This window comes from Daldinia loculata, assembly GCF_022478755.1.
Source record: "Daldinia loculata strain CBS 113971 unplaced genomic scaffold F4817scaffold_1, whole genome shotgun sequence".
Lineage (NCBI taxonomy): Eukaryota > Fungi > Ascomycota > Sordariomycetes > Xylariales > Hypoxylaceae > Daldinia > Daldinia loculata.
Window position 1 is genome coordinate 12,466 of NW_026054855.1, and position 25,141 is coordinate 37,606.

Here is a 25,141-nt window from a genome sequence, read left to right on the forward strand (position 1 = left end):
TAGGTGAGTTCATTCTACGATTTACTACGGCTTACAAGTCACAGTCGCAAAGTTGGCAAGAACATAGAGGGAACAGGAACTAGCCATGTATTAGAAAAACGTGTTAGAATGCGACGGTTTGTTATTATTAGTGCTCAAGTAAAGACATGATGCCAAATTAGCGAGATGAAATTAGCGAGATGAGCAATGCCGGCTGTGCAATCAATGAGGAATCAGAAGCTTATCTGCTAGTTACATTACATCCTCCGTCGAACCGTGCTAATATCTCTTACTCCTAACTCCTATGAATAATTTTCCCATGTACCATGCACTTCCAACTCCTCCTAGTATCTTCCTAACCGCTTTGGTCTCTGGGGGCTCAAAGGCGGGCAAGGCGGGCACCGTCGCAAAGGCCTCTCTTGCTCATGTATCCTCGTCGGTTGAAGTCGGAGCACGTAACAGAGGCGTCGTAAGGACAGTCGGCCTTGAGATGAGGCTCTCCGCAGCGAAATCAGTTCTTGTGGACGCAATGAGTGGCGATGTGTCCGGGGCCGTCGCACTTCGTACACTTGACCGTGGGGCACGCGGACTTGGTATGACCCTTCTCGAAGCAGGTGGAGCACTGGGCAGCATTGTTGCAGGCCTTGTCTTCGTGGCCAAAGTCCAGACAGTTCTCGTAGAATACCGTCCTGTGGACTCGGCTCTGGCGTTCGAGCTCTCTGTACATGAGACGGAGGTTGGTCCAAGAGCGGCTGTGTCCAGAAGGTGGGACGAAGACGGACTCGTTCAGGAGGACTATCTCGCCTTGCACGCTGCGAGTGTGCGCGACTGCGTTGCGGTGGGAATCGCCGGTGAATCCAGGCCGGTCGGAGCGTGTGTAGTCTAAGATGACAAGATCTGCCTGTCCGCCTTGGAAACTGTCGAGGGTGCTCACTATGACTCGCTCGGCTAGCTTGGCGGGGGTCACGCCGAAGAGGTTGTGGACAACTTTGCGGTTGCGCAAGAGAGATTCGATCTCGGCAACCTGGGCGTTGTAGAAGGGGACGACGGCGATGGATCCGGGTGTAGCGTCTAGAGAGGTAAAGCCGGCGTCGAGGTAAAAGTAGCGCAGGGCTCGCAGGACGTAGTAGGCGTGGCGTTCATTCTTGACGGAAGCAGAGGCGCGCTGCTCCTTGGAGTTGGTGATGTCGACGACGACGCGGTTGCTGCCGGGGATGCCGGTGAGGTCCTGGATTATCTGCTGGACCTTGACGACCGAGGGAGGGAAGCGGTCGGCGCGGCCGATGCTCGACTTCATGATCCCGTTGTAAAACCATACGCTGGGCTCTTTCTGCAGGTCCGCGTACTGCCGGTGGTTGTGCACGAGACCCTTGAACGAGACCCCGGCACGGTAGAGCCGGTCGAGGCAAGAGATCTTGACCTGGGAATCGAAAGGGGCCGTCATGTCGCCGGGGCTGCTGCTGGTGAACGGCGTCAGCTGTCTAGGGTCTCCTAGCAGCACGAATAGCTTCGCCGTGGGGAAGGAGGCGATGCACATGACCGTGGTGATCTCTCTCATTCGCGCGTTGTCGTCCAAAACCACCAAGGTAGGCTTAAACTCGTTGCGAAAGAAAGTTTCGCGCGCGGCGGCCGGCGTAGCAAAGACGATCTGCGCCTCTCGCAGCTTCATCTGGTAGAGCTCCTTGATGTGGACCTCGGCCAACCTCTTCTGATCTTTAGACAGGGTCTTGTTAGTCTTTCCGAGCTCCAGCAGCTCGATGATATCCAAGTTGTCATTTGGATGCTCCCGCACGTAATTGAGCACCGAGGTATGAAGAGACTGGGTATGGAAGTTCTTTCTGCCCTTCTGCTTGGTGTACTCGTCCGCGTAGCGCTGGAACTCGGTCAGCACGGACTCGGCTAGGAAGTGATCGGTGGCGTCTAGCTCGTTGGTCGCTTCTGCCTGGAGGTCCTCTCGGGTGAAAGATCTCACCGCGGCCTTGATCTCGGTAGGAATGCTGTGCACCCTCTCCATGCGGGGGAACGACTCTTCCGGAGCGCCGTACTTCTCCAGAGTTCGCTTGAAGCCCAGCTCGTAGTCATCTAACGCTTGGTTGTGCGGGCAGATGATCAAAACCTTGGGGGGCTCTCCCTCTGGGAATTCCTCCTCTAGGTGCAAGGCGGCGTAGAATTTGACGAAGAGAGACTTGCCGCAAGCAGCCGTGCCGGGGATCGCTGCTAGTCCGAACGGGATCTTCCTCATGTGCTGGCTGAAAGTTTGCTTCTTGGACTCGTCGAAGCTGTCGTACATCCGCTGCAGGTGGGCGGGTGCGCTACCCTCTACCGCGCGCATCATGCCGGGGAACAGCTCGAAGTGGTCCTTCAGGGACGGAGAACCGTCCGGGGGCATTTCGAGAGTAGGAAGCCAATTGTAGATGCCTAACGCCAAGTCGCTGATGCCGGGAGTCTCCGCCGGGACAGAAGGAGGATGCTGCACTTCTTCGTGGGCCTGAATCTCCTGCCTGAGGGTCTTGGTGAGGTGCTTCACGGTGATCGTGCAAAACTTGGCCTCGTCATCTTGCAACTTGTTCTGAATGTAAACCCCGTAGTTTTCCCCCTCCTTAGGAAATTCCAGGCCAAAGTTGCAACGTCTCCTCTCTCCGCCGCAGCACTCGGTCCAGGGCTCTAAAGGTATCTTTGCGATGAACACCCTAAAACTGCCGCCGAGAAGGGGGAGCGAAGGGTCCGCGGCCCAAGCGTTCCAGCTGCGAAGCTTTTCTTCTGAATCCTCCTTATCTGGTACTTGCGGGACTTGCAAATACACAGCGTGCTCGGCAACGAACGCGGATAAACCGTCCATATCTACCACGCCGCCGCTTTCGTAGGCGTCCTCGTAGATCTGTTCTAGCCCGTTTAGTATCTCTTCGGACTTGTCTTCGGGCGTGTCCTCCTTGAGGACGTTGCAAAGCTGGATGAAGACATCTGCAGACTGCGACCTCGAGATGGCGCGAAAAGCTAGCTCGGCCAGGAACTCGGGCAGTTGCGTCTCGATGTTGATCTCGTAGGGCGGATTTTTGGCGCGCCGGAGACCGGAGATGGTAATCTTGCAGTCGGAACCCTTGTGGGGGAGGAGGTGGGTGTCGCGACCCAGGGGGATTGCGACGGCGACCGCGGAGGGGTTGCCGGAGTCGTCCTTGTTCTGCGAGAGGGCGAACAGGTGGCAGGGGAACTGCTTCTGCGCCATCTCGTTCGCGACGGACTGGGCGCGGGCGGCGTCATCGACGGTACCGTACGTCTGGGCGACCTTGTATTGTCGAAGGTCGAAAAATTTGACGCAGGGAGGCACGATCCCGATCTCGGGTCTCGTCACCTTTCTGCCCCCCGCCACCTCGTACTCCTTGCCGGCCTCAAGGATGGTCCCGGCGTTGAGGAGTTCCTGGGTAGGCGAGCGGATGAACCAGGGCGCGAGGCTGTCCGAATTGTTCTCCACGATCCGCTCGAAGATGCCAGCCATGGCGATGAAGGAGTTCATATTGGTTGAGAGCTCCGAGTATTCGTCGGTAGAGACGATCGGGACGGACTGCGGTACGGGATCGTCGGGACTAAGCTCCCAGGTGGGGGGGTGGGCGTCGTCGGTGACTAGGAAGGCAACTTCGCTGGGAGAGCCTCGGTTGACCGAGTCTGCAAATTCTGCCATCTGCTTGATCTGCGCCTTGAACACCGGATCTTTGTTCATCACCTCGTTGTAATAGAAGACGACTCTGCTGACCCGGAACGACAGGTAGATGCAGCCGTTGGGAGCTTGCACAGTGCCCGGTTCGAGTTTGAAGTCGCGGTTGAGCGAAATGGTAGCGCGATCTTTGTGCTGCCTAGCGGCCTCCAGCTCGGAGACGGACTGGAAATAGAACTCCATCCGGCCTACCCAAGAGTGGCGCCGAACAGCGCCTTTGATCTCGAGGTTGCGGACGAAGACCACAGAGATTCTGGGGTACGTGGCAGGATGGTACTCGAGCTTGAGCTTGAACTCGTACTGCGTGACGGGTTCGCGGCCGAGCTTGACGAGGTTGTCATCGCGATGCATGCTCAGAGGAGTTCCGCCCAGGATGACGAGACAGGAAACCGCCCGCGAGATAGCAGTGGGCGGCACCTGAGGAAGGTCGGTGAGGTCATCGGACTTCTCGCGGAGCTCCTCCTGCTCGCGGCGAGCCTGTTAAAGTTAGCTGGAGATTCGCTTACTGAAAGCCAAGTACTTACCTCGTCGCCCTCGTTGGTGTCTTCCTTGCCGGCATCTTCAATGCCAGTATAGTGAACGCTATGGTCGGAGAGATCGAAATCTTCTACGCCAGATTCGTAAACGCTGGAATCATCCTGCTGGAGTTGAGCCTGTTAAAGTTAGCTAGAGTTCCGCTTACTGAAAGCCAAGTACTTACCTCGTAGCGCTCGTTGGTGTCTTCGACGCCGAATTCGTGACCGTTGTGGTCGAGAAGGTTGGTATCTCCCACGCCGGTTTCGTGACCGCTATGGTCGGGAAGATTGATATCTCCCATGGCGGATAGTAAGAGTACCTAGACATAACGATTAGCAAACCAAGGTGCACTAAGCGGCGGTGGATATTCGTGTTCGAAATGAGTAGCAGCAATAACAAGAAGAGGTAAAGGAGGATAGAAATGAACATGACTATAACAATGGTAGCATGATTATTATAAAGTAATCATGTGGTAGTGTGAAATGATTGGCGAGCATGTACCCGGGAATGAATGCAGGGGATGGATGTGTAGCGGGGTGAATAGTGATGCGGGGTGAATAGTGATGCGGGATGAAAAGTACCACGGGATGAAAAGTACCACGGGATGAAAAGTACCACGGGATGAAAAGTGCAGTAGGGGTAAATACCTGGTGCAGTGGATGAAAAGTACTGCGGGGTAGGAGTGCGGGGTAAAAGTGCAGTGGAGACGGGGTGGGAGCTAAAGCGAATGGGAAAAATGCAGTAGGGATGACATGAAATGACGGAATGAAATGCGCGTTGGGATGGTTGGATAAAAATAGAAACTTACCTGGATGTCGCAAAACTACGTGGTACGCGCTTGATGTTCAAGGCTGCGAAAAGTTAACATGCTGAAAGAATTGCAGGATTAAAGATGACGCGTTTACTTACCAAATGAAGGAGTTGCGCGAATGCGAGATGCGAAGTGGGAGTGTCGCAATGTAAAGTTGCGGGAGAGGATGATAAAGTTGAGGGAGAGGTTGATAAAGTTGCGGGAAGATAATATTGTGCGTGCGAAGTTAAATTACTTTGCGGTAGGCGGTAGGTAGAAGGAATGTTATTTGATGGGAGGGGATAGTTGACGATGCGGGAAGGATTGAAATAAATTGAATTGTATTTACTGCCGCGAAAGGCGGTAAAAGTGCGCGGTGTGAAGGAACGAATGTTGTTTGTTGTGGGAAGGAAGGAAAAGATTGAAGGTGGAAGGAAGGAGGAAAAGATTGAAGGTGGAAGGAAGGAGGAAAATATTGTTGCCTGGTAGATGGTAGGTTAGTAGAAGCGGGAATAGTGAAGATAAGTTGGTTGCTGTAGAAGAAGGCGGGGTGGAAGGCGCAAAAGGAAATTGAGAATAGCAAGTACCTACCTAAGTAATCAAGTTTGGGGATGCTGTAAAATCGGTTAGAAAAATTTAACAGACGTGAAGATCAGCGCAGAATCAGACGATTGCGAAATCGATAGGTAGGAATAGCATACCTCTTCGTAAATACCGGACGACGCGCACGCCGACTGGGGTGTCTATGTGACGAAACAGTTTAGCCTCTTGTCGGAAGGGTCAGTTTTACTCGTGACGGAGCTAAATGCCGCGGCATTGTAGGATAGGTCGCGGCGGGGGAGTCGAGTGTGATGTATCGTAGAGCAAGTTGCGCCTCGCGCCGCGAAGGCCGGCGCATATCCCGGACATCGTGAAGGAGGGTACGAGAGATTGCTATATCGATATCGAGATATCGGCACCGGCTAAAGCGCAAGGTGAAGGATTAGCGACGGGGTATGTTCAAAAGAGGTCAAGACTAACCTAGTAGGTCAAAAGCCTAAAGAAAGATGGAGGATTGAAATGAGAAGGTTGCGCAAAAGAAGAGTCACGATAATTTTTGGTGTTGTGAATCAAATGTATGTGAGGAATGAGGAAGGAGGGAGGTGAAGTTGGGGGGTATGGGGCCACCACCCTTACATATACATATGTTATGTAACCGTGACCAGCCTTGTGGCCGTGGCTAGCCCTATAGGCTTTATAGCCGTGGCCAGTCTCGTATCCAGCCCGTGGCTAATCCCGTGGCCAGCCTTTATGATTGGTATATTTGTGGTTGATATGGCTTGAGCTGTGGCTTTATAAAGGCTTTTACAGCGGCCAAAGTCAACATACCTAGGTACCTGACGTGACTGGTTCAATTCAACTATCCTAATATTTAATCTACGTATGACAGGTTTTTGCCGGAACGTTCATGGCCCAAGGATATGTGACTTAAGCAACCTTAGGCGTAGGTGGGGGAGGCACAAAACGTAGTAGTAAGTAGTTAGAAATTTGTGACCCGCGTTGCAATAGAGGTAGACGGTTTTGTGCGTCGGATTATAAATTCTGTTCCTCATAATTGAATTTGTGATAGGGGTCGCAAATTAAACTTTGCCCGTCTAAGACAACGTCACAAATTTCTGTACCCCGCTACGCTCTCTCTACAATCTATGAACCGCGTAGAGTAATGCGATACTTGAGACGGTCTCAACAAGCCAAGTCAAGCAAGCTTTTATTAAAAGCTTGGCCGCACCCAATTCAAGTCATATAGATATCTGGCCAATTCAAGTCAAGCCAATGCAAGTCAGGTCAAATAACTTGTTAAGACCGCTGACTCGAGTGGCATACGATTCTGTTCCCATCACGAATCACTCCCTAGAAAAGGCAAGGCGCACATTCACATCCCCTTAAATGGGCGGGTTCATCCTACGATTTACTACGGCTTACAAGTCGCAGTCGCGAAGTTGGCAAGGCAATGCAACACGGACGGAACAGGAACTAGCCATATATTAATCTATCTGCTAAGATGCGCCGCCCGTATTGGGCTTCGCAGTCCTCACCGACGATTTGGGTAGAACTATCTGCGGACACGAGCCGCAATTATCTGCGGACACAAGCTGCAGTGATTATGCTCCTGTCTACGGACACGGGCCGTAATGTGTTGCCATCTCATGAGCAACGAGGGCGATAGTAAACTAGCTTAGACTGCTGCCCGTGACAGGGTTTGTCTTGATGGCGGACGTCTTTATCCACATGCCACGAAAAGTTGGTAAGATGCCGGAGCCGAACCGGCTGATGCCTATCGCCGCAGATCGGGCGAGACGCGAAACCGAGAGGTAGTTATGGCTTCGTTATCAATACTTGGTTGCGGCTGTGTTGCCACATCACGTTTTCATTCGTTTAGGGCTGACAAGGAAAAGGAAAGTGGCGACGATGCGAGTGGAGGCTTATTCGGCGCGCCAGGTTGAGCGGGCTGGGGGTGCTGCCTCGCTTGCGCTTTCTGCTCCTTTTCGGCCCGCCTTGCTGCGGCGCAGAAAGAAGTAAAGTCGCCACCCGTCAAGGTTGCGAGCCCGTCGAGGGCGGCGGGAGTGCTGTTAGGGTCGACGACTACTTGAGCTCGTGGATTCTGGTAGTGCCACGCCTCAAGTGTGGCAACGGCTTCTGGCTGGTCAAACAGAGCCACGGCGCCGGAGCGCGTCCACGGCATTGTTAGCTCGGCAGGGTTGACTCTGCCCTCCCGGATGAATTGTAAAGCCAGCTTGTAGACTTCGCAGTCGGAGCGGATCATGCACTTTCCCGCTCGCCTGAGGACGAGAAGCTCGAACCTGGCCCAATCGTCTAGGCTAGGCTGGCTGTGGCAATAGTCGAAGCGGTGATCCTTCGTGTTGCAGATTGGGCAGCCGAAGATGTCGCCCCATTTTCTATGAACTGGCCAGACGCAATCCGCGAGGACGTGAGTATCCTTACGGCAGTTCGCGCAGAGGGTGCGATCGTCCGCCTTTCTTTTCAGGCTTCCTTTTACGACGAGATCGTCGTCGAATGGTAGTAGCTTGACGCCGATATGATCTCCGCTGCTCTGGCCGGGATTTTCCTTGGGCAGCGTTATGAACAAAGCTAGCGTTTTGGTATCTGGTGCGTGGGTGGATATGTAATTATTCGTCATTGTCGAGAGACCTGCGGTCGTAGTGAAATACCTGGCCAATACTTTTACATTGTCCTTTTTATGATCAGCTGGTTGGACTGGGATAGAATTTCCATCGGCTCTTTTAGTTCTCTTGGTAGCCGGGGATTGGTTGTTACGGGCTTCATTGCCGGCATTGTTAGGCTGGGGCTGCGAGAAGGATGGGTTGGGCTGATTGCCGCTGGTCTGGTGGGGATTGTTGCTCGACATTTTGATCGATGGCAATGATAGTAATTGATGGATGTGATGGAATTTGATGGTTTCGTGGTGCGAGTGTGATGGTATGCGTGGTTTGCGAAAGTGTTCAAGATTAAAAATTTCGTGTTGTGCGCGGAGGTATGTGCATTTATTCCCACGACGACGTGTTTTGCGATAGCCTACCTTAGCTGCAAGTCAACTCCCTTTAGGCACTTTGCTTAGCTATTGTGCATACGTATATCCCTAGGCATTGTTATAAACTAATGATCTACGACCGTTACATATATTAGAGAGGTGCTAGTCTATTCCCTTGGAAATTTCCTGCTCAAGATCTGTTATGAAGTGGAGCAATAAGCAGGGAAACGAATTCTTTCCACGAGGAACTTTAAGCTAGCTACGCGGGCCTACGGCTATACATACTGGAAGTATTCTTTGTTCTAGATGTCTCGTCTAGATCTTGACAATCACACTGGGCGATCTTAAGCTCAGGTGTCGGTCAGTCGTACCGTACGACTCTAACCATCATGTCCCACATACTTCAAGATCACTTTCTTCACACCCCGATAATTTATAACGAAGCAATATAGGACCTACTAGGACGTCATGAAACTGTAGCCTACACCCCACCAAGTGTCCAAATGATTAGCTGTGAAGAGGTATGGGAACAATACTGGGCAGTAATTGGTATGGAGTTGGTAATAATCGTTAGTTGTTGGTATATGAGACAACACCACGAATACCACAAAGTTGAATGTGAATAATAGGGACTTGAGAAGTTAGCTCATAAGAAGAATAGAAAGTGACTACGTGGCGTGGTTAGGTTGAATGGGTAGGCATACCACACCAATTAGGGTTTGGGGACCATCTATATATTGAAAGGATCACCGTCGTAGTCGTAGGTAGGCCTTCGAGAAATAAGGAGGGTGGTAGGTTTAAATTTTCAGTACAGGCAATTTCCCTTTTAGCATAAAGCCGGATCTGTCAAACTTGCGCAGGACTTATTACTTGGAACTTAGTGAATTATGAAAATGAGTTATTGTAAACTTCTATCTTGTCACTTGTCACGAGGTAGAACCAAACAGCAGAGAGACAACTTCGTTATTCCGCAAGAAACTCTGACCTAACTAAGGAAGCCTGTGGCTATACATGTCCTTTGTTCTAGATGTCTCATCTAGATCCTAACAGCCAAGGCTTGACACTCTCCAATGATGACGGTAGCCGAATCAATTGTCACGTAGCGACGCAGACGAGGATGGTCCACGTGGGTTTCGCAGTGCTCGGAAATTGGGTCTTTTGGAAACGACGCTGTTCTTGTGCGCGTTTCGTGAGTTGCTGTCCTCGTTGTCCATATGTAGGTGCTGGATGAGAAGAGGGCTGACCATATGTAGGTGCCGGATGAGAAGGGGGCTGGCCATATGTAGGTGCTGAATAAGAAGGGGGTAGTAAAAGTTGTGGCAAAGATGTGAGGCTTCCAGTTTGTCCGCGGAGACTCTTTGTAGCGTGTCGAGGGATTCCATCTTCAACCACTTGCAAAGGGGCATCTTCCTGTAATGATACTTACATCCGAGAGTCATATTGAATCAAGTGTGAGACCTCCTGCCAATGAGTATCTTCTCCGCCAACTGGACCAGGACCGTTTCGGGTATCCGAAATGTTGTGAAACATCGATACGGAATCAATGTACGGATGATTTACTTCAGTTGGGCCCCGGCTACTGCGTTAAACCGTTCTAGGTCTTCCCAAAGACTTGTCTGTGTCTTTGAGGCCGTGTTCGCATGGTGGGTTCTGCGCGTTGGACTAAAAAGTTAGCCGACTACTCCGCTACTTTGCAAGACCAAGGACGAAGAGGTTACTTACAAAAAGATTGACACGTTTATCTTCCTCGGGCTCGTCTCAGTCGTTGTACTCGTTCTCGCCCTCACCGTCCTCGCTCTCGCTATCCGAGTAGTCGTCGTCCCAACGTAGGTCGCTAGAGAGGACTACAAATGAAGTTGAAGCCTACCTAACTTAATCAGTATTATAACAAGAATCTCGCAGTACGATTTCCAGCGATGAAAAGTTACTTACCGACTTCTTTGCTGCATCGCGACCGAAACGGCTTTTTGTACGTGACTCTCTGGCAACGCGTCTTGCCGAACATGTATCGTGTGTCCAATGCTTCTACGTCTAATGGCAAAGATGCAGCTGTCTGTAGCCAGTCAAACGCTTGCAGTGCGCAGCCGTCGCATGTGCTGCTTAGTGCTTTGTGGACTGCTGTGTATGCTGTCGGACGGGCTGCGATCGATTTCAGTTAGAGATGAACCAACGACGAGACGCATCAGGAAGAAGGATATTACTCACCGTCGCAGCATCGCCTAGCTTTTCCAAGACGTCTTCTTCCGCACGCGGCTTTTTACAAGATGCAGGGGGTTGAAGGGTGGGAGTCGAAGAATTGAGGTAAGGGAAGACTGAAACTGAAACTGGCCATTGCTGAAAGATACGGTATATGGGCTGTATGTTGTATATTGAATTGGTCTATCAACTGTATAAATGAGGAGGGAGGTTTTTCTTGTACATTCCATGCCGAGATACCATGTACGCTACCTAAAGGTAGCCCTTTCCATGGCCACTCGTTTCACCAGCCATAGATTCCCATTAGCACTTGCCGGTATAGAAGGAACATAGCTGATAAAGTTCAGGAATTAGCGCAACTGTTATAAAACACTTGATACACGTAGCAAAGTTAAGTGGTGAGGGCAGGAGCCACACCGAAGCGAAACGAGAGGCATTGGACTTGCTTGAATGGCATTGCGAGATCGGCGGCTAGAACGTCACGCATACTGGGAGATTAGTGGAAGTTGTCATGAAAGATACAGCGATTAAAGCTTAGTACTTGAACTACATAGCAGAATTAGACTTCTGACTCATTTTTGCATTCGGGCACCTTCACTTCAAGCTCTTCTTGCCTCCCTTACTTAGCTTGACTACACGAACCATGCCTTCACATTAATCCAAAGAGACATCTATTATACCGGCTGCAAGCAGCCACAATATCTTGTAGAACCGCACGAGGCACCGGAAAGAAGGCCCCAAAGCCCCAAACTTCAACCTCTAGATAGATTACATTCCTTTATGTTCTTACTTTCTTATGTCAGGCGGTACTCTAGCTTTGTTCCCTTTAGGGAGTACTCTAGACGTCTAAAGCGTCAGAGATGCGCCGCTGTATCTACGTAGGTAGCATATAGCAGACCAATAGACGTAAACGTTATCATCATCATCATCACGACACCCCTCGTAATTGTAACCCGTAATAGAGACATTCATAACCGGGCTATGAGTCACCATTTAATAATAGGTTTGTTATTCTATCAAATAGCTTCCCGACTGCCAATTCAAGTCCACTCAATAGGTTTACGGGCCGTTTACCAGGGCAAAATACCTCCGTCAAGATCCACCATCCCATTCTTCTCAATGTCAGCATCCCTCTTCCCTAGGACGATATCCGCCAGAGCTGCGGCCGGTTCCTTGGGGTCTCTGGCACCCCCTTTGAGACGCATCTCGCGACCTTTCTCGCCGGTCAAGTTACTGACGCACCAGCCGGGGTTGAACGCGAGAACCTTGCAACCCCACTCGGCGAAATTGAATCGGTGGCAAGCCGCCAACATATTGAGCGCCGCCTTGGACATGCGGTAAGAGTCCCCGCGGATGTTTCGGTACTCGTATTCCGGGTCCAGTCGAGACGTCACTGAGCCCTGCTCCGAGGATACGTAGATTATGTAGGGATTCGCCGATTTCTTTAAGAGTGGCTCTAGTGCTTCTGTCACCATCACCTGACCAAACAGGTTGGTCTCGAAAGTCTCGCGGAGAGCGGTTAGTTGGTCCATCGGTTGATAGATTAGAATACCAGCGTTGTTTATCAACACATCCAGCTTTCCAAGCTGAGTTTCAATTTGCTTTCTAGCCGCGTCGATGGTTTTTTGGTCGGTCACGTCGATCTGAATCACGGATATTGGACCTTTTAAAGAGCTCCCGCGAGTCGACTGTAACTCATCCAAAGCCTTTTGGCCCTTTTCTACGGAGCGGCTGCCGAGTAGGATGTGAAAATCGGCCGACGTAGTTGATAGAGCAGCAACAGTTTCGTAACCAATTCCGCTGCTGGCCCCTAAACTAAAATCAGTCTCTTGATTATATCTTCATATCGAGTGACCTACCGGTGACGAGAATGATGGTCTTGTTGGAAGCCATTATGAGTTAATACTGCTTGACGTAAAGTTGAAATGATTAGATCTATGTTTGTAACTCATATGTTGATTAGTACCAGATATATGACAATGATGAGGTGGAGATTAGTTAAACTAATGTATAAAGTCCGTTAACTGCGAACCAGTACCTCGACGTGCATCTTTCAACTTCATTTCTGGGTACTTGCGAGTCATGTTACGTTTAAGCTTCCCATTCATAGGTATATTTGGTGACGTATCCTTTGACAACATAGACAATAAAGGGCTTCATACGTGATATCAGTGCTTAAGTGGAGCAATCTAAATATTCTTATTGCTTCTCCTAAGTTTAGAATACACCACTGAGGGTGAATTGATGGCCTTCGTACCTCAGCTGCCCACCGAGAGGTAAGAAACGTGGTATTTGCCCCTTACAAAGGGCCAATGCCATTTTTCCATTTGGTATTAATGGGTTCCGCGGAGACCGCGACTGCACCGCCGCCGTATGCTTTATACTGCAAGCTAGTCGTGATGCCATATAGTATTAAATCCTGATTTGGTTTGGGGTCGCATTCACCTATCCGGATGATGCTGAGATAGCACCTTAAGTCCGCGGTATCTTGCAGTTTGAGGTCACTATACAATCACTATTTTCAACCATAATATCCAAAAGCCGGAGCTAAAGTCAACGTCACGGCATCTTCATATACACTCCGCTCTATTATCCGGCGGAGATAAGGTCCTCGGACATTCTTTCATTGTCCGAGTCCGGGAGGTTGACTATATACATCTCTATTCAGTTCAATCGACAAATGTAAATCATGAGCATTTAAAGACATAAAGCAAGATCCTTATTTGTGTCCTAACTACGTATTACGCCTTAGTGCGGTTCATGGCGTATTAAAATGGTATGTAAATGCATGATACGGCTTCATGATCTTCGTAGCTTTAGAGATATCACCAAGGTTTTCATTTACCGTTTGAGATAGCTTTGATATAACTAGTATTTCTTTTCTCTAATTTAGTAATGACATTGCCGTTTGAGTAATGATTAAAATTTCAAGATTCAATGCCGTCCCGGGGCGCACCAATACTACTCACAAGTCGAGGTAACTCAACATTAACCTCCGATCGCTGTGAAGGCTTAGTTGTTTAGTAAAATTACAACTAGGTAGCATGAATTCCTTTCGGGAATATCGAGTAGCGAATTAGACCCGTTGGTGGATAACTCATCCGCGCCGTAATGATTCTAAACAAATCGTGTTGATTAAAGTACGATGTCAGTTCGACATTATTAGGCCTCTCGACCCAAGGAAAGTAGTTATAGCGTAGATCAAACCAGCTTAAATCTTCCAACCGCTCTTAGTAGATAACTACGATCCAGAAGATGAAACGCAATTGTCCCCCTAATAAGCCTAACCTAAACAAACCGTCTTCATAAGAACTGAATTACTCGGCAATGATTCAAGTTGGGGAGTTTACGATACTATCGAGTAATATGCCCATTGCCAAATATACTGGTGGTGCTCTGGGGATCCAAAACGCTATCAAAGTAAATCTAGTACGATACTGTCACAACAAAAATCAAGAAAAGGGGAGTTTTGGAATGCTCCACTATACAAAGATTGTACGAGTAGGATCTGTATTTATACTAGTTAGGAGCGGGTTATAGCAGAGGGTATAAATACACCTTATGTGATAGATACAATGTGTTAATATGGGGTTGAATGAAGATAGAAAGCAAACATTAGTTGGTGCTCCGGACCCCGGAGGTTAACATAGTCGGCTCCCGGGCCTACCGGGGTATCGTCCGAGGTGCGAAGATGGTACGGCGGACCTTATTGGATCTTGATGTGGGATCGCTTTTATCTGGTTCTAATTGGTTGAATTTACCTTGCGATTCTCAGTAGGACTCAATTCGTTGGTAGGAACCCTAGAGATCGTACGTTGCTCCAATTATGTCCCAGCACAACCAGCACAACCAAAGGTGGTACCTCTCGGGATCCGATTTCTGCGCTCTAGGATTGAATAGTGACTTTGGTTTTCACAGCCTTCGTAGTGGATTTCCCAAAGCCATGGCCAATTACGAACGCGCTACATTTTGCAGTACCCCGATACGACTCGAAAGTAAAAACAAATCAAAATGCTCCGCCCATTACTACGTTTCTCTTCCGCTTCGGAGCGCGATCCCGATTTTTATTCGAGTTCCGACTTCCAAGGTTGTTAACGGGACCCATAATGCTTTCTAGGATACCTCCTGATTTACCGTAGGTACCCCCGACTCGGGAATCTTGTTAACCCGAGAGTCACGACACCCTGGTCCACGGAACACTCGTAATCCCCGTTAGGTGGTCGGGTTATATATAGCTTCCGGTGATGGCCGGTTTGTAAACTCTGACCGGCACAATCTAATACTCGATACTCTCTAAACGTTAGATATGACCATGAAGGCCGACGGAGAGTTCAAAATTATAATCGCCGGCGGCGGCATTGCCGGCCTCACTCTTGCTAATATGTTGGAGAGACTTGGCTTAAACTATACCCTCTTGGAATCTCACTCGGATATCGCACCCCAGGTGGGTGCCAGTATCGGTCTATTTCCCAATGGCCTACGAATCATAGACCAGATAGGATGCTATGAGCAGATCCTCGAGGTGTTCAAAGGTGAGGATCTCTACGGAAGGACGTGCCTACGAGAGAGGAACGGCAGGGTCCTCTCCATTCTCCATAATCTGAGGGGCCATTTGGAACGGCGGTAAGTCTTCCGAGACATAAGACGCCGGCAGATTAAACCCTGACAATTATCGCAGACACAGTTATGGACTGCTCTTCTTCGATAGACAGAGGCTCTTGCAAATTTTATATGATCATCTCGACCATAAGGACCGAGTGCTGCTGAATAAGAAATTCGCTACGGCTAGCCTGACGGATGGGGGCGTTAGAGTTACATGCGCGGACGGCTCGGTATACGACGGCACTCTTCTCGTCGGTGCGGATGGTGTCCACAGCGCTGTCCGATCTACTATGATTGCCCTTGGCGATAAGATACGGCCGGGCTCGTTCGATCTAAAAGAGCAGGATGAAATTCCTTGCTATTACAGGTGTAGCTTTGGTATCGCTCAGCACGTACCGGGCTGGATCAAAGGCGAACAGCATATCGTGGTGGGCCGACGACAGTCTCAGCTCGTTGTTTCAGGACCCGAAGACCGTGTGTACTGGTTCCTGTTTGACAAGCTGCCAGAGACGAAGTACGGCAAGGATATACCCAATTTTACGAAGGAAGACGAGGCAGACTTTATCAAACACAATTTCAACCTGCCCATTACCGAGAAAGTTACGCTTGGTCAAGTTTATAGCAAGCGTCTCTCGTCAACTCTGACACCGCTGCACGAATACGTTTGCAAGAAGTGGTTCTTCGATAGAATCGTAACGCTGGGGGACTCTGTTCACAAGGTATGTCGGCTCGGTACAGTCGCGGCTCCATGTCCCTCCACTATCTAGCTTTATTAATCTAACTACGTTGTCAGCCTAATCCTATCGGAGGTCAGGGCGCAAACAGTGCTATCGAGTCCTGTGCGGAATTCGTCAACGCGTTGTTGCGTAAGAGAGACGATCGAGGCGGAACTTTAAACGGTCTCTGGAGTCAGGAAGCTGAAGATATCTTCCGGGAGACGCAAGACGCCAGACAGAAGAGGGCACAGACGGTTGTCGATCTAGCTCACCGGAACCAGGCCCTAAACGCTCACGAGAATGCCCTCTTATCTTCGCTGCTCTTCAACTACCTAGTGCCTTTATCTGGTAGGGAAGGCCAGCTAGGTCGAAATGTTCACGTCTTTACTGATGCTACGACGGTGAAGGCGCTCCCCGTCCCCAAGCGAATCCGAGCGATTCCTTACCGCGATGAGCTGCCGGCGGTTCCTTTAAGCAAGGGTTTATTTTTCGTTCGAGGCGCCTTAGTTGGCGCTATGAGTCTTGCCTTACTCGTCACCACTAAGGCTTGGCGACTTCCGTTTACTGCGATCGAAGACTGGGTAGATAAGGCTCCTGTCGTCATACGATGGTTTGGCGAGAATAACATGTCAAAAGCGCTGAACATGTACGTGTCGGTCCTAGCGATACCGATGCTAGACAGAGACTATTCCACCAGGTTACATCTGGTAAACTTTCTTTCCCAACTCATATCTCCGCTTCTCATCTATTGCATAGAAGGGTACCGCGCGGGGAATCAAGTAACTCCTCTCGCTCTGCCATCCGCGTATTCGGTTGGCATGCAACTTCTAGGCATCGGTCGTATTGGCCCGGCGCACACCATTCTGAGCAGCTTTTTCACACACGAGCTGCCAACCGGTCGCCCTATACCCGTAAGCGTAGCCAACTCTTTGGTTCCTGCTATCACGCTCGGCTTTGTAATTCCGACTATCTTCGTCTTCGTACCCGTTCCTAGCATTAGAAGTTGGCAGAACTTACTAGCATTATGGCAGTTTGGGCCGCCCCTATTCAACATATTAACCAACGTCTTCTCCGCAGGCCTCGAAAGATGGCAACGCGGCAACAAGTCTGTAGCTGAATACAAAGGAGAGCATCAGTTTGACTGCTACGAGAAAAAGGACGTACCTATCCTCAAGTCGGTCTATACGTACGCTTTTGCCGTGCAAGCTACAGCCCACATCGCCACCCTCTCGTACGCCTGGATGCATCCGGGTATCTCAATCGCCAAGACCTTCTTTGGTCTGCCAAACCCCTTTGCTCCGTCGTGGAACTTACCAGACCTCTTTGCAGAGGTAGCCACGTTTTTCAGGTACGATATGGCAATCGCGGTTACGTCCTTCTTAAGCGGCAACCTGTACTCGATCTGGGATCTACGCCGACTCGGGTATATCAAGACTACGGATGCAATCAAAGCTGGCCTGGCTGTGGTAGCTGGACAATTTCTCGTCGGTCCAGGTGCTACCTGGGCAGGTTTATGGTATTGGCGAGAGGAAAAGCTAGCGAGCTTAGATAGAAATAGAATGACTTAATCGACGAATTCTCCTACACTTCTTGAACAATCAAATAACACGCCGGTTAACCCTTCAGACCGGACGATATATGGGCAATTCAGAACGATTGTACCTATTTTATGGGAAGTCCCCTATTGTCACCTGAACGACGAAACTCCTGCGTAATGAAAAGACCTAGGTACCTACCAGATATCTTCACATACTTGTAAGAATGAAGCAGGTGGACCTAGGTGGATTAATTATAATTTATCATCGAGCACATAGAGGCGATTCTGGGAACTACCTATGGGAAGATAGCCTTCAGCAAGCTAATAATAATACACCGGCATACTCTCAACTCACTTGTTGGTAATCTTCCTGCGGCCAGCCTTTGCTGCAATCCTCCAGCAGGCCTTCCTGACCCTCTTGCAACCTAAGTACCTAATTTTACCTATTGTCGAGTATTTTCAAACATTTCCTATATTTGACAACGTTCGTTTCCAACATAAATGAATCTGCAGCGCCCTTTCGCGCGCGAAGAGAAATAATAAGCCTGAACGCCACCAATGAAGAATTCATATAATATTCAGGGGAAGAAGGCTGCTTAGTCAGGTAGTAAAACGTACATGTAGTTAAATTACAGCGCGGTCACGTGTATGACGGTCATCCTGACCATTAGTGCAACTGTGCCAAAATCAAGAAAATTAATTGCACTATGTCTAATAAGGTAATAGTACATAACATTAGATGTACAGTATAGGCTTAACTATTTGCGCTGTATATTTTTTACATACCTTTTTTGACCTTATATTACAATAACCTAACCAATATTTATCTAATCTTTTTTAAAAAATTCTTAATATTTAATTATAAAATAACAAAAATTCTAATCCAGGTTATATATAATTTAACCTAATATTGGTAAAGATATTAAAGAAATCATGTAATTATATAAACATTACTATACAGCCATTTTCTCCACAAGTTTAAAAGATCAGCCAATTAGATTAAAAATTCGATTGTCAATTGCTTTATACACCCACGTATAAACAACACATTACACATTCAAATAACTTTACGAAAACAACAACCTAAACATTACAATTAGTATCATTTTATAGCCTTAATTGATGCGAAAATAATGATTCAAGTTGCATTTAAATCGGCCTCTTAGCTGTTATGTTGTAATAGAATCAAATAGCGCTTGTTTGGAGAGGCAAGCACATGATACCCTTTAAAAGCACCTCGATAAAGTCATTCCAAACAAACTCCAAATACTTTAATAGAAATATAATACTCAATACACATCGCATAAACATGCAGTTTGGTCCATTATTTTCGCATCAATTACGGCTATAAAATAATACCAATTGTAACGTTTAGGTTGTTGTTTTCGTAAAGTTATTTAAATGTGTAATGTGTTGTTTATACGTGGGTGTATAAAGCAATTGACAATCGAATTTTTAATCTAATTGGCTAATGTTGGAGATCGGATATTACATATTATTTTGTATATAGCGTACTGTGCACTTATTATATTACCTTATTAGACATAGTGCAACCAATTTTCTTGATTTTGGCACAGTTGCACTAATGGTCCACCATAAGCAATCATAACCCACGACGCTTTTAACACTGCTGATTCACTGTTGAATGACAGCGGCTAGCCGCTTGCACATAGGAACAATTACCCCGATGGCGGGTATACCGTCGAATATAAATATGGCTAAAGACCGTCGCTGTCTGATGGTTGTTGTAATAGATGTTTTAGCATAGACGCTTGTATTCAAAACATAGACTCAAAATAAAACCCTTTAGATGACACCAGTAGTTTCAAATACGACATCTGCTAACGCCGGATCGCGAACTGGAAACGAGATGAAGGACTTACCAGACTACCCCCTACCGCGAGGCGTCCATGCTGTCCCGCCCGAGTTCTTAGACACGCGACCCGATGACGAACTCGACAATGATATCATGCACCCGAGGCCCGTCTCGAGCGAGAAGAATATCTGGTTCTTCTGGCACACGGGCTACGAGACGATGCATCCGTACGCAAAACGCAACGTGCGTGCCTGGCATCGGCGCCTGTCGAAGCGCGGCTGGACGGTGCGGGTTCTTGACCGCGCGTCGGGCTCGCTTTCTAACGTGGCTAATTTCCTCGACGTCTCAGATCCGCACACGTTCCCGCGCGCATTTACCGAGGCTACTATCGGCGGCCGTTACGCCATGCAGCACGTGTCTGATCTCGTGCGGTGGCCGCTGCTACTTCGGTACGGCGGCGTGTATGCGGATGTTGGTCTGATGCAGATCGGAGACCTAGATAGGCTGTGGAATGAAACTGTTGCTAATCCTGACTCTCCCTTCGAAGTACTCTCGTACAACCTGAACGGCGGCTTAGCCAACTATTTTCTTGCGTCGCGCCCGAGAAATCCATTCTTTGAGAGGTGCCACCGGCTGTTTCTTGCTCTGTGGGCCGAAGACGGCGGGAAGACGAGTACCGACGGGATGCATGCCAGCCCGCTTCTCAAGGGCGTCCCGCTTATGAGCAGCTCGGCTACGATTAAGGAAGACGGAAAGACTATTGGGTCCGACGAGGTGCAGAAGATGTTGAGCGACTATATCGCCCAGGGCCAGGCGACTTCGATGGTCATGGGCTTGGTTGACGACGAGGACGGATGGGACGGGCCGCAATACGCTGCGAAACATATATACGCCATCGATTACATGGAAGGGTCTCAGCTGATCAACGAAATTACTAGTTGGGATGGGAAGGAGGCGTTCCATCTCATGTCGCTCTCTCTCCCGAAGCGCGGCGAAGTAGAAAGCCCCGAGCAGAAACAGGCGCGAGAGATTGTAGAAGCCTGCCTGCGTAGGAGCTTCGGATTCAAGCTCGCGCACGGTTTAATCATAAGGGTATTCAAATATACGCTGGGATCGCTGTGGAGAGATCACGAGGGCTCGGATGACGTGCCGGGGACCTATGCCCATTGGTTGAGACACGGGACAGCTTACTGGAATCAAGACGAGTTACCACCAGCTTTAGATTTTGGAGTCATAGAACCATTTAAGAGAGGTCCTTTATTAAGGGAGAAATAACTTGAAATAGAAAGCCTACGATTTTAGTCTCCAGATGTTATCAGATTTCTCATGTTTATTTTATAACTTCAACCCAGTAGTTTTCTCAGAGGTAGGTAGTAGACTGAGGTTGATATTGGGCCGAGACATATCAGATTAAGATGCTTGGAAGTTAACGTTATTCAACTACATTATGAAGTGTAATTGGTCTTATTCCGGAGATGCACTAGAATAACACAAGTTACAACACGTGGATGTGAAAGGCCATTGTAATGAATTAGGAAAAACTGGCGAGACTTAGGTTGCCGCCTCGAAATCTGTCAATGGGAATTTCCATCTTGAAACTCACTTATCACTACCTTAGGTACCCACTAACGCCGTCCCTGACCACGATCGTCCAGATGCGTTCATGCCTTAGCGGTAAGGAGGATTTCCGTACCCGCTTCCCCATTGCTGTCCGTAAGACGAATATCCTTGCGGGGGTGGTGGTGCTCCGTATCCTTGATCGGGGTAACCTTGCGACGGTTGTGATGCGCCGTAATACGAGGCGGCTTCGCCCTGGGGCGGTGCTCCGTAGCCCTGCTGAGGATAATTTTGTTGGCCGTAGCCCTGATGCTGAGGGGGAGGCTGGCCGCCGTAACCCTGCTGAGGAGGCTGGTGCGGTGAATAGCCGTAACCCGGGCTCGGTGCCGGACGTGCTTGAGAATGGGAGGATGTCGGACGGCTCGATCCGTAACCTGATCCTGGACGCAGCGTCTCTCCGGCGCCCATGGCGTTGAGATCTCTCGTGGCGCACTGCGACCAGAGCGAGCCGGAAGGTTTGCCGTGGCCCAGCTGCTCCATAAGTCCACCGTCGAAGATGCCGCCGCCGTGCGAGTGGCCCTTCTGCCCCGATAAGACGTGGTTCTTACCGTTCCGTACGGATTCGGAGCCTAGCACGCGGTTGAGATCGTGACGGCGCGGGTGCTCGTCAGCCCACTTGCGCACGGTATTAAACATCTCGCGCTGGATCTCGACGCGCTCGTCTCGGAGGGCCGGGTGGTGGAAAGCGCGTAAGACGTCGCTGACGACTTCGTCTACCGGCACGCCGGGGTTATCCCAAGCGTATAGAACTCGCCTAGAGATGTATCAACGCGTTATCCGTATTACCTACGAGTTTCGAGGGGATGCTTACGGGACGACGTATTGCAAGATCGTCGCGGCGATTCTTCCGGCGACCGGGTTTAGAACGTTTGTGAAATGGTCTTTAGAGAGCATAGAATGAGTCGGGTCGGTGCAGTGCGGATTCTTCCACGGCTCGAGCTGCGAGTTGGCGCTGGCGCTGATGACGCCGGAAGAGCCGTCCTTCAGCGCTTTGGTGACGGCGTTTATGATAGGCCTGACGAACGGAGCTAGCAGGCCGAGGACGAACGCGGTGAGCGTCTCGCTGATGTGCTCGAGGAGGCTCTCCAGGCCGGGAATTTTAGCGATGCCTCTGTTGATCGACTTTACGATCTTGTCGCGGAATTCTAAGATGGGGTAAATCTGCTTGGAAACCTTGACGGGGTCGAAGTTCTCGCTCATTCCGGGGACGAGGTTCGGGTTAGCTCGCGTGCCGGAGTACGCTTGCTGCTCGTTCCGCCTCTCTTGATCGTCGGCCATCCTCTTCAGATCGCGCGCCTCCGAAGCCATTCCGCCTCCGACGCCGGGCAGCTGGCCGACGAGAGAGATGAAATCGCCCGCGCCGAACCCGCCCCCGAACCCCCGCGCGCCGCTACCCCCCGACGGCACGGAAGACTGCTCCGAGTTCTTCAAGGCGATGTCCAGCTGGTCGACCTCGGATTGCGTGAAGTGGTCGTTGGCTTCTCCCAGCACGGAGTGCAGAAAGTCGACGCCGCCAAAGGTACCCGTCACTAAGGGGAAGACTCGCTTGCCGCGTAGGTTGATCTCGGAGCTCGATCCGCAATGAGGAAAGACCTCGTGGTAGCCGAGTTCGCGGAGGGCCAGCTCGCAGTAGTTGCTATGAGCGCTAAAATCCTCCATGCAGTGAAGCGCCTGGCCTAGACATCTCAAGGCTTCGCATAGATCCTCTTCCTTCCCTCTGCCGTGAGAGCCGTGGTTGTATAGCCTACCAAAGTGAACGCTCCGGCCGAAGCTGAATCGGAGGTAACCGGCGCTGGTTGCCCAATTGCCCTGCTCGTTGGCGATGTAGTTCTTCATGCCGGTGCGCGGGTCGATCTCGGTCTCGACGGGAAGGACGGGCCCTCTCAGCCGCTTATCGAAAGTTCTGGCGTCCAGGCCGTCGGCGTATCCGAGAGGGTTGTCGATGTGTTCTTCCGGGCGGTAAACGCCGAGGCGCTCTTCCGTGACTTCGAACTCCTCGGTAGCATAGCCGTTGGCGAGGAACGACAGGACCCAGACGAGGATGCGGATGGTGGCGGCGTTGACTCCTTTCAAGCTCCCGACGTCGATGGCCTGGGAGTAGTCGCGGAGCCAATTCCCGAAATATGTGCGCTGGACCATCAGCGTGGTCCACTTCTTTCCGTGAAGGAAAGCGATCGTCTTGAGCGTATCCTCGATGTCGCCGTGGCGCCAGTTGTGACCTTCTACCTGGGCGATGGAGGGGATGTTACCGGCGCCGAAAGCAGCAGCTCTGCCGGGCATCGCGATCAGGATGACGGCCACGATAAGCAGCAGGCTGCCTGAGCCGAGATGGTATGAAGCCATGGCGCGTGCCGGCCTAGCGACGAAATTCTCTCTATTTCGTTAACGAATAAGATGTGTTTCCGACAATTGGATGAATGATGATAAGACGTACGACGAGCGGAAGAACTCGAGAGGAGGGATGGCGGGGTAGTTGTGATAGGTACAAAATAGTGCTACAAAATATTGCACAATGCCGGTGTAAGAATTTAGAGGGAGCTTGGCGCGATAGGAAACTGATTTCGGGAGCGATGCCGACGCGAGCTGAATGAAACTTTCACCTGGAAGCTAAGCCTTAAATCGCAACATTACCCTCCAATCAAGTTCTCGGTAGCGCTTGACCGGCATGGCCGCTACTGCGTCGATGAAGTCATATGTACTGACCGTTACTAAGTGGCTGGCTGATGTACATGGGCATCGTATGTAAGTATGTACTATACCTAAGTACCTCATACCTTATGTCTCATGACACATGCAAATGCGACTCGACCTCTGATAGCCGTCGAGTATGCAAGTGCAGCCCTATGCCCGAAGATGGCTTTAGCTGAGGCTCTTGGACAACACAACGTTACTGCGGGAATAACAACTCGGCAGATTTCCTAATCGGGCTATAAATAGACAGCTACGATTTCGAGTTGCTACCAAACCGGAGGGAATGAGTTTAGATACCTAGGTATCGTTAAGTATCCAAAGGAAAAACTAAGAGAATGCGAAACACTATGAGGGGTATTTTGAATCTTCCCGGTAGTGTCATGATCACATGACCCCACATGTACATGGATACTAGATCCTCCTCGAAGTAACTTACTGAATACAACATCAATCATAATAATGTGACAAGTAGCCTCAATAGTACAATACGTTTACAATCTTTCAATCTACGTAGGTACTTTCAAATAGCAAGTATAGAATTAGGCAAAGGCCGTAGGCTATTAGCGATGTATTGTAGGATGATCTGTCCGAAATAAGTCCAATTTTAGGGCGTCGAGGCGCGATTTCGTCGATTATAGGATTGTTTGGCGGAAACATAGGCCAGGTAAGGCTTGGAATTTCGACAGGTCGGAAATTCTATTGGCCTTGTCTCACGTAGAACGAATTATTAAAGGCTATTCAAATGTCAACTAGGCACCTAGTATAGATCGTCGGGAGAGTTCGCCACGCGTCGTCTAGAGCACACCAATGCTGAACCTTATAGATTGGCTACGAGTCCAGCTGAATGACACACCTCGGCCGCTCTCTGGCAGCGTACGACATAGCTAGATCTTGGTGATGAAGCTCGACAGTAGCAGAATCTGGATTAGGCAGGCGATAAGCTCTGTAAGAGATAGGCGTAATGAGGCGATCTTAGCGTGGTAGATAGTCATAAATGAGAATCTCTAGGATAGCTACCTAGGTACTCTCAAGTCATACAGTCATCCTGCTGTCCTTGGCAATCTATACTACAAAAGTGCAATTTGATAGATATCGATAGATATGACCCGATCTAGAATCTAAGCGATTGAAAGTTACGAAATAGGAAGGTTGGCATAGCCATTTATGAGCTAGCTGTGGGGACAATGTACGCAATTGCGACTGCCCCAGAGATGAGGCTCTCGGTAGACCCCACCCGATGTGCCGACCGATGGCTCTATATGTTCAGGGCTGCCACATCTGAGCGACCCTCCATCCTCGATTTTATGCGGTGCAGCAGTGGTCCGCCGTTTCGGTAACAACCAATGTAAGAGGCTCTGCTGCAGGATGCGTAAACCGCGCGAGAAACCTCCAGCTGTCGCGATGTCAACCCAAAAGAGCGTGGAGGAGTTACTAATCCGGACC

The 25,141-nt window shown here is 49.8% G+C and overlaps 6 protein-coding genes across 6 annotated transcripts; 2 read left to right on the forward strand and 4 right to left on the reverse strand.

Moving 5' to 3' along the window:
• Positions 1-320: 320 nt before the first annotated feature.
• On the reverse strand, positions 321-4,828 carry F4817DRAFT_31 (AAA domain-containing protein). The gene is made up of 3 exons (XM_049299910.1): positions 4,389-4,828; positions 4,213-4,341; positions 321-4,165 (listed from the first exon to the last, which is right to left on the reverse strand). Exons 1-3 carry the CDS (start codon positions 4,503-4,505, stop codon positions 491-493), a joined length of 3,921 nt encoding a protein of 1,306 aa, XP_049163734.1. The 5' UTR covers positions 4,506-4,828; the 3' UTR covers positions 321-490.
• A 2,472-nt stretch (positions 4,829-7,300) lies between these two features.
• Positions 7,301-8,657, reverse strand: F4817DRAFT_24 (uncharacterized protein). Its single transcript, XM_049299013.1, has one exon. It carries the CDS (start codon positions 8,398-8,400, stop codon positions 7,402-7,404), a length of 999 nt encoding a protein of 332 aa, XP_049163735.1. The 5' UTR covers positions 8,401-8,657; the 3' UTR covers positions 7,301-7,401.
• Positions 8,658-11,789: 3,132 nt separating this feature from the next.
• On the reverse strand, positions 11,790-12,612 carry F4817DRAFT_355456 (putative short chain dehydrogenase/reductase; the record flags this gene model as incomplete). Its single annotated transcript, XM_049305660.1, has 2 exons — positions 11,790-12,529; positions 12,579-12,612. The coding sequence occupies 2 exons, from the start codon at positions 12,610-12,612 to the stop codon at positions 11,790-11,792; spliced, it is 774 nt and encodes a 257-aa protein (XP_049163736.1).
• Positions 12,613-14,553: 1,941 nt separating this feature from the next.
• On the forward strand, positions 14,554-17,623 carry F4817DRAFT_321776 (putative monooxygenase). The gene is made up of 3 exons (XM_049301320.1): positions 14,554-15,342; positions 15,398-16,040; positions 16,115-17,623. Exons 1-3 carry the CDS (start codon positions 15,026-15,028, stop codon positions 17,603-17,605), a joined length of 2,451 nt encoding a protein of 816 aa, XP_049163737.1. The 5' UTR covers positions 14,554-15,025; the 3' UTR covers positions 17,606-17,623.
• A 1,560-nt stretch (positions 17,624-19,183) lies between these two features.
• On the forward strand, positions 19,184-20,681 carry F4817DRAFT_321777 (uncharacterized protein). Its single transcript, XM_049301321.1, has one exon. It carries the CDS (start codon positions 19,385-19,387, stop codon positions 20,663-20,665), a length of 1,281 nt encoding a protein of 426 aa, XP_049163738.1. The 5' UTR covers positions 19,184-19,384; the 3' UTR covers positions 20,666-20,681.
• A 219-nt stretch (positions 20,682-20,900) lies between these two features.
• On the reverse strand, positions 20,901-23,482 carry F4817DRAFT_102 (heterokaryon incompatibility Het-C). Its single transcript, XM_049297350.1, has 3 exons — positions 21,819-23,482; positions 20,994-21,761; positions 20,901-20,931 (listed from the first exon to the last, which is right to left on the reverse strand). The coding sequence occupies exons 1-2, from the start codon at positions 23,348-23,350 to the stop codon at positions 21,059-21,061; spliced, it is 2,235 nt and encodes a 744-aa protein (XP_049163739.1). The 5' UTR covers positions 23,351-23,482; the 3' UTR covers positions 20,901-20,931; positions 20,994-21,058.
• Positions 23,483-25,141: the final 1,659 nt, after the last annotated feature.